Source organism: Dictyostelium purpureum (genome assembly GCF_000190715.1).
Source record: "Dictyostelium purpureum unplaced genomic scaffold DICPUscaffold_149, whole genome shotgun sequence".
NCBI lineage: Eukaryota > Evosea > Eumycetozoa > Dictyosteliales > Dictyosteliaceae > Dictyostelium > Dictyostelium purpureum.
In genome coordinates, this window is record NW_003519486.1 from 55,989 (window position 1) to 68,839 (window position 12,851).

The window sequence follows — 12,851 nt, forward strand, 5'->3', positions numbered from 1 at the left end:
ATAAAATATTACAAAATACTCTAAATAATATTTTTCAATTTGAAATAAATGGTGAAGAACTAATCCTTGAATAAATAATTAAATAAGATTGATATTTTCGAAATTGAAATGTAAATATTATTTTTAATATCTCATAAAGAGACGCAGATGCTATTTGGAGAGTTGTTCCCCAAAAAAAAAAAAAATTAAAAAAAAATTAAAAAAAATAATTTTAAAAAAAAAATAAAATTTTTTAAAATTTTATTTTTTAAAAAAAATTAATATTTTTTGTTTATTTATTTATTTATCAAATAATAATGATATAATAATAATATTCAACTAAATTTATAAACTATATAATTTGTTTTTTTATACTTTTTTTTTATTTTTATTTATTTTTGATGAAGTAAGATTCATTCAATTCCTTTAAAAATAATAATAATAGTGAATTGTTTTAATAAAAAGGTTGTCATTAGTATCCAATACAATTTAAATAGGTTTTTCTTTTTTTATTTTTATAATTTTTTTTGTACTTAAATCAATTGAAGAAACCTTTTAAATTTAAAGATAACACTAAACACACACAATTTTTTATATACAACACAGATAACCCAACAACACAACCCAAAAATAATAAATTGTTTCGAAAAGAAAAACAATTTTAAAAAATTCGTAAAATAAATATAGTATTATATCGATAAAACCCAATAGTATTATAATAACAACATCAATAATAAAATAATATTTATAATATTAATAATAAGATGAACAACAATAGTAATAATAATAGTAATGGTAATTCGCCACCACCATTATTAGATCCAGAGAATGATAGTAAACAACAAGACGAAATTGATGTTTTAAAATCAATCTTTTTTGTAAGTAATAAATAGTTATAATATTTAAATTGTGGGCTCCTGTCTTTAAAGAATTCATATTAATTTTTTTTATCTTTTTTAATAACAGGATAGGTTTGAGGAGTTACCAATGGAGGGAGTTTGTAGAAGATTTAAAATTACAATAATACCCCACCCAACTGGTAGTGTTAGTCAAAATTTTTGTTCAGGTAAGTGTTTATTAAAATATTAATATTATATTAAAATTGATCGAATATTAACAAATAATTAATTTTATACCAATAGTTAAATTATGTATAAAATATACACCAAATTATCCAAATTCATTTCCAAAAATTAGTTTAGAAAAAGTTAAAGGACTATCGGATGAACAAATTATGGAATGTGAACAACTATTAAAACTAAAATTAATACCAGGTGAAATAATAGTGTTCGAATTGTGCCAAGCTACTCAAGAGTTTTTACTATTATACAATAATAAAGAGACTGGTAGCTTACACGACGAAATGATAAAAAGATTAACAAACAGTAGCGGTCAAACAATTAGAGATAGTGACGATAGGGGAATGGACTATGATTACTATGATGAAGAGTATTGCGAAGACAATAGTGAAGAAAATGATAATATGATCATCAATAGTGATGAAGAGGACGACTATGCCTTATTAAACAACAGTGGTAGTAATAGCATATTAAATAGTAATAATGAAAGTAATAATAACATTAGAAACAAACCAAATCATCGTAATCCATTAAAAGAAGAACAGGAAATGTATAGTAGTAATAGTAGTAATAATATCAGTAATAGTAGCAGACCACCCTCTTCTCCAATAATACCTCAAAACTTTAGTTTTGATTCTTTAAATGCTTTAGACCCAGATAGTATATTTGAAGAGAATAACGATGAATTAGCAACAATCAAAGGTAGTTTAAGTATTGACTTTGATGACATAAGGGGCTTCAGAAACAACGATAGTGAAAACGAACCAAACAACAATACAAACATCAATTGCAATATAAAAAAGAAGAGAAAGGGTAAAAAAGATAGAAGATATATAAACAAATTTGATGATATACCGGCAGTAGCTTCACAAAACCAAGAGAATAATAATGAAGAAGATAATGACAGTGATAATAATAAAGATGACAACGATGATAATATTCAAGATAGTAGCAACAACAACACCACTAATAATAATAATAATAGTTTAATAGATGATATTAAAATACCAAAAGTAAAATGGAAACAAGGAAATTGTATTGGGCAGAAATCATTTTATTCTGTATATGAAGGTATCAATTTACAAAATAACAAGAAAATGATTTGCAAGATTATAGACCTAAGTGTAGATGAAAGAAATTCAAATTTATATAACAGTTTTAATAGCAGCAACAGTTTAACAAATAACAGCTCAAGTAATAATGAAGATGATAGCGATGGAGATGAATCACCAAGTAATGAAATTGATGAAAACAAGTTAAAAAAAGATTTAGCAATCAAAGTAAATTTAATACAAAGAGAAATCGAATCAATGAAATATTTAGATAATCCATTCATTATAAAGTACTATGGCACCAATTATGACCAAGATTCACTTTACATCTTCCAAGAGCACATCCCACTAAGCCAAACATTACAGCAAAAGATTCTTAGCATGGGAGTTGGCTTTGCAGAAGATGTCGTCAGAAAATTTACTTATCAATTGCTTTTAGGCTTACTCTTTTTACACTCACAACAAATCCCACACAGAGAAATGACTTCGGATAATATCATATTTGATGAAACCAAACCCAAAATGTATCTTACAAACTATGGTGGTAAAGCAATGAAGATCTTTGATCACTTTGACCAACTCAATTCAATAAAGAATTTAAATCATTGGGTAAAGCCAAAAGAATCTGAAAGATTTAACAACTTTGTATTTCGTCGTGAGGATCTGGTTAATTTAGGTATCGTTGTTTTAGAAATGCTCTGTGGTAGTATGTTGGCCAATACTCCTGCTGTTAAGAATTTCCTTTCCCAATTAAAACAATTATATACTCCCCAACAAAACCATATTCCACCACCACCTCTTCAATACCAACTACAGCAACAATATGATTTAATTAAAGAGGTCGAATCAAAAACCCATCCCTCAAGTGGATCAATTTCATCACATGTAAAAGATTTCCTTTCAGTTTGTTTCACTTTTAATAGTGGGGATCCAAGTGAAAAACTTAAATTAGAAGCTGGTATCCTTTTAAATCATCCATTCATAAACACTAGAAACTTTTCTCCACCTTCAAACTTTATGAATATTACCAATAATTTGAAACTACTAGATAGTAGAAGTAAATTGAAAAAGAATCTGTCAAGCTCTACATCCTCAGAAGTATTAAGCTCATCAACAAATACATCTTGTGAAATTTCATTAAGAAATACAAATTCATCAATGAGTATACCAACCACACCAATAAGCAAGGGCCAACAAACCAAGCAAAATACCTCACCAACACTAAATAATAATAATAATAATCAATTATCACCATCGAATAAACAAGCATTACCAACAACACCCTCTAAAAATAAAAATTTTCATGATCAACAAGAAATGTATGGTCTATATTCAAGATATAAAAGTGATTTTGAAGAGATTGAAATGATTGGTAAAGGTGGCTTTGGTGTTGTTGTAAAGAGCAGAAATAAGTTAGATTTAAGATACTATGCAATCAAGAAAATTAAAACCACAGCATATTCCGATCATGGTAATGAGCATGATAGCTCATTAAATAAACTTTTAAGAGAAGTCACAACTTTATCAAGATTGCATCATCAATTTGTAGTCAGATATTATCAAGCTTGGATTGAAAAAACTGATGTATCAATGCTTCCCATCGATGAACATGAAGATTTATCTGGTGATTTAGAAACTGATGCCAGTGAAGATTGGTTTTTACAATCCAGTATTAACAACAGTAGATCAATTATATCTCGTGATTCATATAGTGGCCTAAGTTTATCAACAAATACATTAAATAGAAGTAACAATGGTTTAAATAAATTAATTAGTAGTGCAACAAGTGATGAAATTGGTACAAGTTGCTCAAATAATGAAAAAACAAGGATCATTGAAAATAAAAAGAAACCATCTACAAAGAAAAAACAAAAAGGAAAAAAGAAAAAGAAATTAAAGCAACAACTATTAGAGTCTCAATTAAATCAATCACAAAGCTTTAGCTATAGTGGCAATACCGAAGAAAGTGAAGCTGGTGGTGTTGGTCTGGATGAATCTAGAATCATTGAAAATGAATCAGATAGTTTCAGTGATATATATGATGATGAAGATGACGACGACGATGAAAACCAAGATGACAATGATGACGATGAAGAAAATGAAGAAAACAACTTTACAAACGATGATGAAGACGATGATAATCAAGATGATGAAGATGAAGATGACGATGACGATGATTCAAATTATAATGACTCTTTGTTGGAGTATAGTGTTACTGGCTATGGCAATAGCGGTATGACAGGTATTGAATCAAACTACAACTATCAGGAAAAGTCACGTATAATTACCAATAGCATGTCAAGACAATCAAAATCCAGAAAACTTTCAGCCAAAACAAAACCAAAAGAAACCCACACTCTTTACATTCAAATGGAATATTGTAGTAAAAAGACTCTAAAAACCCTTATTGATAATGGGCAAATTTCAGAAGAAGAATCTTTCAGGTTGTTACGTCAAATTGTTGAAGGTTTAAATCACATTCATAATCAACAAATTATTCATAGAGATTTAAAACCAGCAAATATCTTTATTGATAATGAACAAAATGTTAAAATTGGTGATTTTGGTTTAGCAACATCGGGTGTATCAAATAAAGAGGATGAAATAAATATTGGCAAAATGAATTTGTCATCGTCAACATCCTCAACCAATAACTTCACACAACAATATCCATCCCATACTTGGAATGATGATAATCACTCGATGACTGGTGGCGTTGGTACACCATTTTATTGCTGCCCAGAAATTTTAGAAAAGAATATCAAGCATTATAATAACAAAGTTGATATGTATTCTCTAGGTATTATATTTTTCGAAATGTGCTTCACCTTTCAAACACAAATGGAACGTAGTAATATTCTTCGAGATTTAAGAGACAACCTAAAGTTCCCACATGGCTTTGAATCATTAAAACCAGATCAAGCAAATATTATCAGATCACTTCTATCCCGTGACCCAAGCAAAAGACCATCAACCAAAGATCTCTTGGAAAGCGGTTTATTACCATCAAAAATGGAAGATGAGCTTTTAAAGGAGGCTATTAAAACCATTGCAAATCCAACCATTTCATTATACTCCTATTTAATGGAGAAACTATTTAGCATCACCAGTGATGAACACATTATGTCACGTTATCTGTATACATCAAATCCATCATTATCGCCGATGCACCTGATATGTCGTGAAAGAACTTTTGTACGTTTAGAAAACATATTTAGAAACCATGGTGCACTTAGAATTGATACTCCAACACTTTTCCCAAAAGACTCTACTCATAGCAATGCTTTAAATGTTGCCAAGTTCTTGGATGAAGGTGGTACAGTTGTACATTTACCCTATGACCTTACTGTTCCATGGGCAAGACATGTTGTAATTCATGGCATTCAACACTCTAAACGTTTCACCTTTGCTCGAGTCTATCGTAGATCAGCACCTGGATTTTCACCCAAAGAACTATTCGAATGTGACTTTGATATTGTTGGTCCACCAGAAGCCCGTAGTGTCAATGATGCAGAAATTTTACGTATCGTAGTAGAAATCATGGATGAATTTTCTAAAGAATTTGGTCCTAATAGTAGCTATAAAATTCGTCTTAGTCAATATAGCATATTGGACAGTGTATTATCCCATTGCGGTGTAGACAAAAAAGATTATGATAAAGTATGTCAAAGCTTATCATTCTTAAATTGGAAGCACGATTGGGATCATGTCTCAAACTCATTAAGAGATACACTTTCACCTGGTGTAATTCACATGCTCTCCACTATATTTAGAAAAGATCAAGAATTAGAGATAGCGGTCGATCAACTTTCCAATTTACTATCAGGCCATAAAGAAAGCAAAGCAGGTTTGAGTGATCTTAAAACACTAGTTAGAAATCTTAAAATGATTAATATCATTCACAAATTTACATTTGACCTTAGCTTAATTCATAATATTCAATACTATGACGGAATAGTTTTTCAAGCAGTTGTTCAACGTCATAATCCAGCCAATTCTCAAAACTTTAAAACTGAAATCATAATGGCAGGTGGTAGATACGATAAACTAATTGGCCAACTTCATCCAAATCCATTGCAATCAGGTAACGTCTGTGGTATTGGTGTTACTATTGCCTGTGAAAAAATTGTAAATACTGTATTAAATTTCAATAATCAACATTTATTAGCCAAAACAAAATCACCAAAATCAAGATTCCAATCACATATAGAAGTATTTGTATGCTCTTTAGGTTCACCAATGCTTACAGAAAAACTTCAAGTTGCATCACAACTTTGGTCAGTTGATGTTAAAGCTGACTACTCCCAAACCGAATACTCTAGTCATGAAGATATTTACTCTCACTGTAGACAAAATGGTATACCATGGTGTATCATTATTAAAGAAGGTTCATATCAACAGGGCACTTTGAAAGTTCGTTACCTAAAGAACAAAAGTGATGTTTCAATCCTTAGAAATAATTTAGTAGACTATATCTTAAAAGAGAAGAAAATTAAAAATTTTAGTACAAATCTTAGTAATATAAATATATTTAATAATAGCTATATAAATTCAATTGGTGACAATATGAATAATAGTAATATAAATAATGTAAATAATATTTCAAATAATAACAACAATAGCAACAATAATAATAATATAAGCTCAAACAACACAAACAGTAATTTAAATAGTAATACGAATAATGCGAATGACTTAACATCAAGTTTAAATAGTGTTAGTAGTATAGGTGGTGGAGGAGGCAGTATCAATAGTTCAAACAGTATTATAAATAGTAGCAGCAGTATCAATAGCAGTGGCTCAATTTCGATAGATCATAGTAATAGTAGTATTGGAGGTACAAGCCAAACCAAAGTTAGATTTGGTGGAAAAAGTATTATTGGTAGTGGCGGTGTAGTAAGCAGTGTAGTGAATTTAAACGAAGATCCATCAAGTAACTTAAAACTCTGTTTAGAAGTCCTAGGTTGTGACGATTCAATTAAAAAATCAAAATTAGAAACTACCATCCGTGAACACGTTTCAAGGCTATTTAAAGATTTCATTCAAACTAAAGGATCTACTATTAGAGTTGTAGCTGTTGATATCGCATATAATATAATTAGAGAATTTTCAATGACAGATTATGGTGACTCCTCAAAAAATACTCGTGCAAACAAAGAAAAGCTTCAACATTTAAAAGCACAAATTTTAAAATGGAAAGTTTATCCTTTTGTTGTAATCTATTCATACAAAGACGATAAATCAATTATATTTAACAATAATATTTAACAATAAAAAATATATATAATTTATAAATAATAAATAATAAAGAAATAAAGAAAAAAAAAATATATTTTTAAATTTTTTTTATTTTATTTAAAATTCTATAACTATAATGAAACTCTATCATTATTATTATTTATATTATAAAGTTTAAAATAACAATTTTTTTTTTTTTTTTTTTTTTGTATATGATTTTTTTTTTTTTATAGCTTTTAAAATGAAATAACTATATTTCATTCTATGATTTATTGGGTTGGGCGTGATTAGAAATTTTCGATTATTTAAAAGAGAAAAAATATACAAATATAATTTATATTGGAAGTGAAAAATTATATATTATTACTGTTATTGTTGGAATGGGTGGGTGGGTTGGTTGGTTGGTTGTTGATGGAGGAGGTTGGTTGAAGTTGGTTTATTGCTTCATTTTGGTGGTGGTTAAAGATTCGATTTTTTGTTCGTTTTGTTTGAGTAAACCTTGTATTTTAACTAAAGCGCTTGGAGCATAAATGAGATTAACACCATGATTGATTTCTTTTAATTTTTGTTTCTTTTCCATAGCTTTGACACCGTGCATTCTATTTTTATAGAAAGTCATTTCTCTACGTGCTTTAATCTTTTCAACTTTAGCAATAGCTTCGATAGTATGATTAATTAATTCTCTGTCATATTTAACTGGTCTATTACGTTTCTTTTCAAATTCTAAAGTCTTATCAACAGTCATTTCTTTACCATTAAGCTTTCTAAAAGCTTTAGTCCAACGAGTCTTACGTGGATTACGTTTTAATTTAAAGTTCTTGTGACATTTTGATCCACAGAAACGGAATTGCTAAAGATAATAAAAAAAATAAATTTATTAGTATTTATTTTCCTTTTTTTTTTTATTTCTTTTTTTTTTTGATTATAACTGTAATTGTAATAATAATTATAATAATAATAATAATAATAATAGTACCTTGCAATCGTTTCTAACAAACATAACACCATGACCTGGATAAACTGGACCACCACAGAAATAACACTTTTCGATTCTCATCTCTTTTTATGTGTTTGTATAATTTATAAAAAAATAAAAATAAAAAATAAAAAAAAAAAATAAAAAAAAAAATTACGACAAAATTTAAAAAACGAAAAAAAAAAAAATTAAAAATAAAAAAAAAATAAAATAAAAAAAAAATATTTTATAAAAATTAAAAAAAAAAAATTAAATAAAATAACATTATTTAATCAAAAAATTATTTATAAATAAAAATGAAAAAACAAATAAAATGAGAGATATTTAAGAAATTAATATCATTTTATAATCAGATTGATTTTTTAATTATCTTTTGTGATATTTAAAATATATAATAAATTTATAAAAAAAAATTTATTAAATCGTTTGTAGTATTATAAACTCTAAATAGAGGAACTAAAATGCTTTTTCCAATTGTTTTTAATTTAGTTTTATTTTATGAAAAAAGGGTCTTAGGTTTGTAAACTTATCTATTAAATATCTTTGTTTAGAAATATGATTATGATAAAAAAAAAAAAAAAAGGTCTTGGGTTTTTAAAAGAAATAATTTTATTTGGAAAGCTCTGATAAAATGATGATGTTATTATTGTTTATTTGTGAAAAAAAAAAATAACAACAACATTATTGAAAATGTGAGATATCAATGTCAAAGGAGTTAAAAACTAAATATCTTAAAAAAAAAAAAAAAAAAAAAAAAAAAAAAAAAATTTTATATTTTTTATATTTTTTATTTTTTTATTTTTTTTTTGAAAAAGTTTTGTGTGTTAAAATAATAATAAATATAGTTTAAAATAATTATTATTCTATCATTATTTTTAATTTAATATTCTTTTTAATAAAATAACACACACAAACGTACATACCCACAATTTTATTATTTTATTTTTTAAAATAATCTAAAGTGTGTTAAAAAATCTTTTTTTTTTTTTTTTATTTTTATTATTTTTTATTCAAAACATTTCATAATAGCAACAATATAGCATAGTAATAGTAGTTAATATAAAATTAAAAACAAGAAGAATAAAATGGTAAATAAAATATCACAACTCTTTATAGTTTATTATATTATAATATTTTACTAACAAACTAGTTTCTTATTAATATATTTTAGACATCACCAGCTGATAAGGCAAATCATTTAAAAGTTAAAACAGATTTAGTTAGAAGAACATTTAATTTCCCAGATACCGAAAATGTTATTCAAGATTATTCATGTGCTTTAAATAAAGTAACATTAGGAAAGTTATATATTACAGAAAATTATTTATCATTTATAGCATCGATTGGTAGTACAACTGTATGTTATTATTTTAAAATTACACTATAATACTAAAAGTAATAATAATAATAATAATAATAATAATAATAATAATAATAATAATAATAATAATAATAATAATAATAAAGCTAAATTATAGAATAGATTATTAATTACTATTTTATTTTAGGAAGTTATTCCATTAAGAAAAATCCTTGATATGAAAAAAGATACTACTTTATTTGTAAATAATGCAATAACATTTCAAACTTCAACACAAACTTTATCATTTGGAACTTTTTCACACAGAGATGAAGCATTTACATTAATTCATCATCTTTGGAAATGCCCACCTCTTATTTATAACCCAAATTCAGTTGATAGCGAACTTAAGGAGGGTAATTTGTTTAAAGGACAACAACAACAACAACAGCAAATGAATAAAAAATCATCAAGAGTCGACACAGAATCAACTAAAATGGCATTAAGATTAGCAGTAGAGACTAAAGAAACAGGTATTTCAACTTTAAACGAACTTAGTTATCAAGCCGAAGTTATTGATAATATTGAAAGAAATGTAGAGAATATTCATGCTAATTTAGATAGATCCGATCGTTTATTAAAGGGTATAGAGTCATTTGGTGGGGCTATTTCAAATTCTTTTAATAAAGAAAAACCAAGTAACAGACCAGAATTTGAACCAATCGATAGAACACTTCAAGTTCGTCCAAGAGATGAACCACCTGCAGAAATTGATATTTTAGAAAAATTATCAAACGACAGTTTAGTACCAGGTTTTATTCAAATTCACAATGATAGATTTATTGTATTAGATGCCAATAAAAAACAAAAAGTTGATGGTATGTCCACCTATACCTTTGATTTAATCGAATATTTAGTTATTAGAGCAAGACCCCAACATATGGATTTCAGATTCTTTGGTAACAAACATCCAAGATTCAGATTAGCAAGTAGTTATATTCAAAATATTGTAAATGAAATCGTTTTAAGATCAAATGGTAAATATGGTAAAGCACCAAAGGTTATTTTCGAACCAGGAATTAAAGAATTTGTTTATGGTAATCCAACTATTCGTTTCATTCCATCAGCTGGTAGAGCCAATCAACAATCATCATTATTTACTAGAGCCTCCACATTAGGTATTAGCCATTTCGTTAAAGATGCTCCAGAAGATATTAAAGGTGCCCTTTTAGAACAAGATAAAGATTTAGATGAAATTTCAAACCTTTTAGGTGATATTTCAAACATTGCTAGAACTATTGGTGATGAAGCTGATCGTTCATCTGAACAATTAGATAGAATAACAGTTAGAGTAAGATATCATATTTATTAAAAAAAAAATTATAGTAAAATATTAACTTTTTTATTTTGTTTTATTTTATTTAGGTTGATCAAGCTAATGACCGTTTACATACAAATAATAGAAGAATTGAAAAAATGTTATAAAATAAACCAAATATATATATATATTTTTTTTTTTAAATATTTCTTAATACCAATTTTCTTTTTTTTTTTTTAAAATATGCACACAGAAAAAAAAAAGAAAAAAAAAGTTTGATTTTTAATTTAATGATATTTTTTTTTTCTTTAAAGTTTTTATGATAATTTAAAAAATTTTTTATTATTTTTTATTTAAATAAATATGAAAAAAGAATTATACACACAGGTTTTTAATAATATTGTTATTTCTAAACGAATATTTGGTTTTGTTCAAAGAAAAACAGATGATGGATATAGAAGCCTAGATTCATTTCCATTATATATTGTTTTTTTAAATGAAAAACTATTCACTTTAAAATATCAAAGTTATAAATATTATAAAAATAAAATTGGTAATAGAAAAGAAGCATTAAAAAAATTTAAACAAATTAAAGAAAAAAATGAATTTATTGGTTTTTTCGAATCAAAGACTATCCCATCAGAAATTTTTATTGAATTATATCAAGATTTTAAAGATATAAAAGAATTTAACAAGTTATTAAAAGATCCTTCAGTTCAAAACAAAATACTATTTTATTCAATTAAAAGTTTGGATAGAAAGAGAATTGAATTTCTCATTAAAGATGAACATAGGTTTGACTATAACATAAAATCATATTATATAACAGAGATAACTAATATTATGGGTTCCAAAATAGAGTATATAAAATATATTGTAGATTCTATAAAAAAGTATTCAAAAAACTATGGTATTATAAAATCTTTTAAAAAAGAAAAAGATAAAGTTCCTTTATTTACAAATGAAATTTGGAATGTAGAGAGTTTTGAAGTGTTGAAATATCTTTTAAAAGAAAAAGAAAGTTTTTTCTCAGATCTAACGATTAGCGGTGAATATATGGTGAAAGATGCTTGCAAGAAACAAAATTTGGAAATGCTGGTATTTTCAATTAAACAGTTTAATGTAAAGCCAAATTTTAATAACTACAATATGGAGTATTGGAGAGACACTTCTTTTGAAATATTTAAATATCTATTTGAAACCTACACCGACCTGCGATTCAACGACATTTCATTCCATAGCGCATACAATGGTGATTTGGAGTATGCCAAGTACATTGTCGAGGGCTACATAAACAAAGATCCAAGAATTCTGATCACTTACAGATCGCTTGATAGAGTAGCTGAAAAGGGAAGCTTCGATTTAGCAGAGTATTTTCTAAGTAAAGTTGGCCATTTGGAAGTTTCTAGGGATGCTCTAAATAACTCTATTAAATCTGGTGATTTGAAATTAGTAAATTTATTTAAAAATGTTCCTGTTACAAAAAAAGGTGAAAATTTTACAATCTATGATTCCACCTACCAATATATTAAAAAGAATAATAGATTAGATATTTTAAATACATTGCAAAATGATTGTATTTATAGTTCTTATTTTGAAAACTTTATAATAAATTAAAAAATTAATAGTGTGTTTTTATATTTTTTTTTTTAAAAAAAGAGGGAAATGTGGTGTTTTATTATTAGTTTTTATATATTTGTTTAATTCCCACATATATACGTGGTAATTATTATTTATTATTATGGTAACTAATTTTTCATCAATTTAAAAAAATATGAAAAAAAAGTTATTGCTTATAAATAAAATAAAAATAAAAAATTATCTATTTTTAAAAAACAAATAAAAATAATTTTTTTTTTTTTTTTTTATTTATTTCTAAATTTATAAAAATCTAGTTTCAGAATTATAG

At 26.0% G+C, this 12,851-nt stretch overlaps 4 protein-coding genes across 4 annotated transcripts; 3 read left to right on the forward strand and 1 right to left on the reverse strand.

The window, feature by feature from the left end:
• Positions 1–743: 743 nt before the first annotated feature.
• On the forward strand, positions 744–7,476 carry DICPUDRAFT_98147 (uncharacterized protein; the record flags this gene model as incomplete). The annotated part of the gene is made up of 3 exons (XM_003288781.1): positions 744–857; positions 946–1,045; positions 1,122–7,476. The coding sequence occupies 3 exons, from the start codon at positions 744–746 to the stop codon at positions 7,376–7,378; spliced, it is 6,471 nt and encodes a 2,156-aa protein (XP_003288829.1). The 3' UTR covers positions 7,379–7,476.
• Positions 7,477–7,784: 308 nt separating this feature from the next.
• On the reverse strand, positions 7,785–8,405 carry DICPUDRAFT_79611 (uncharacterized protein; the record flags this gene model as incomplete). Its single annotated transcript, XM_003288787.1, has 2 exons — positions 7,785–8,198; positions 8,325–8,405. 2 exons carry the CDS (start codon positions 8,403–8,405, stop codon positions 7,785–7,787), a joined length of 495 nt encoding a protein of 164 aa, XP_003288835.1.
• Positions 8,406–9,409: 1,004 nt separating this feature from the next.
• DICPUDRAFT_79612 (uncharacterized protein) lies at positions 9,410–11,109 on the forward strand (the record flags this gene model as incomplete). Its single annotated transcript, XM_003288782.1, has 4 exons — positions 9,410–9,412; positions 9,496–9,681; positions 9,833–10,975; positions 11,050–11,109. The coding sequence occupies 4 exons, from the start codon at positions 9,410–9,412 to the stop codon at positions 11,107–11,109; spliced, it is 1,392 nt and encodes a 463-aa protein (XP_003288830.1).
• A 196-nt stretch (positions 11,110–11,305) lies between these two features.
• On the forward strand, positions 11,306–12,559 carry DICPUDRAFT_79613 (uncharacterized protein; the record flags this gene model as incomplete). Its single annotated transcript, XM_003288783.1, has 1 exon — positions 11,306–12,559. One exon carries the CDS (start codon positions 11,306–11,308, stop codon positions 12,557–12,559), a length of 1,254 nt encoding a protein of 417 aa, XP_003288831.1.
• Positions 12,560–12,851: the final 292 nt, after the last annotated feature.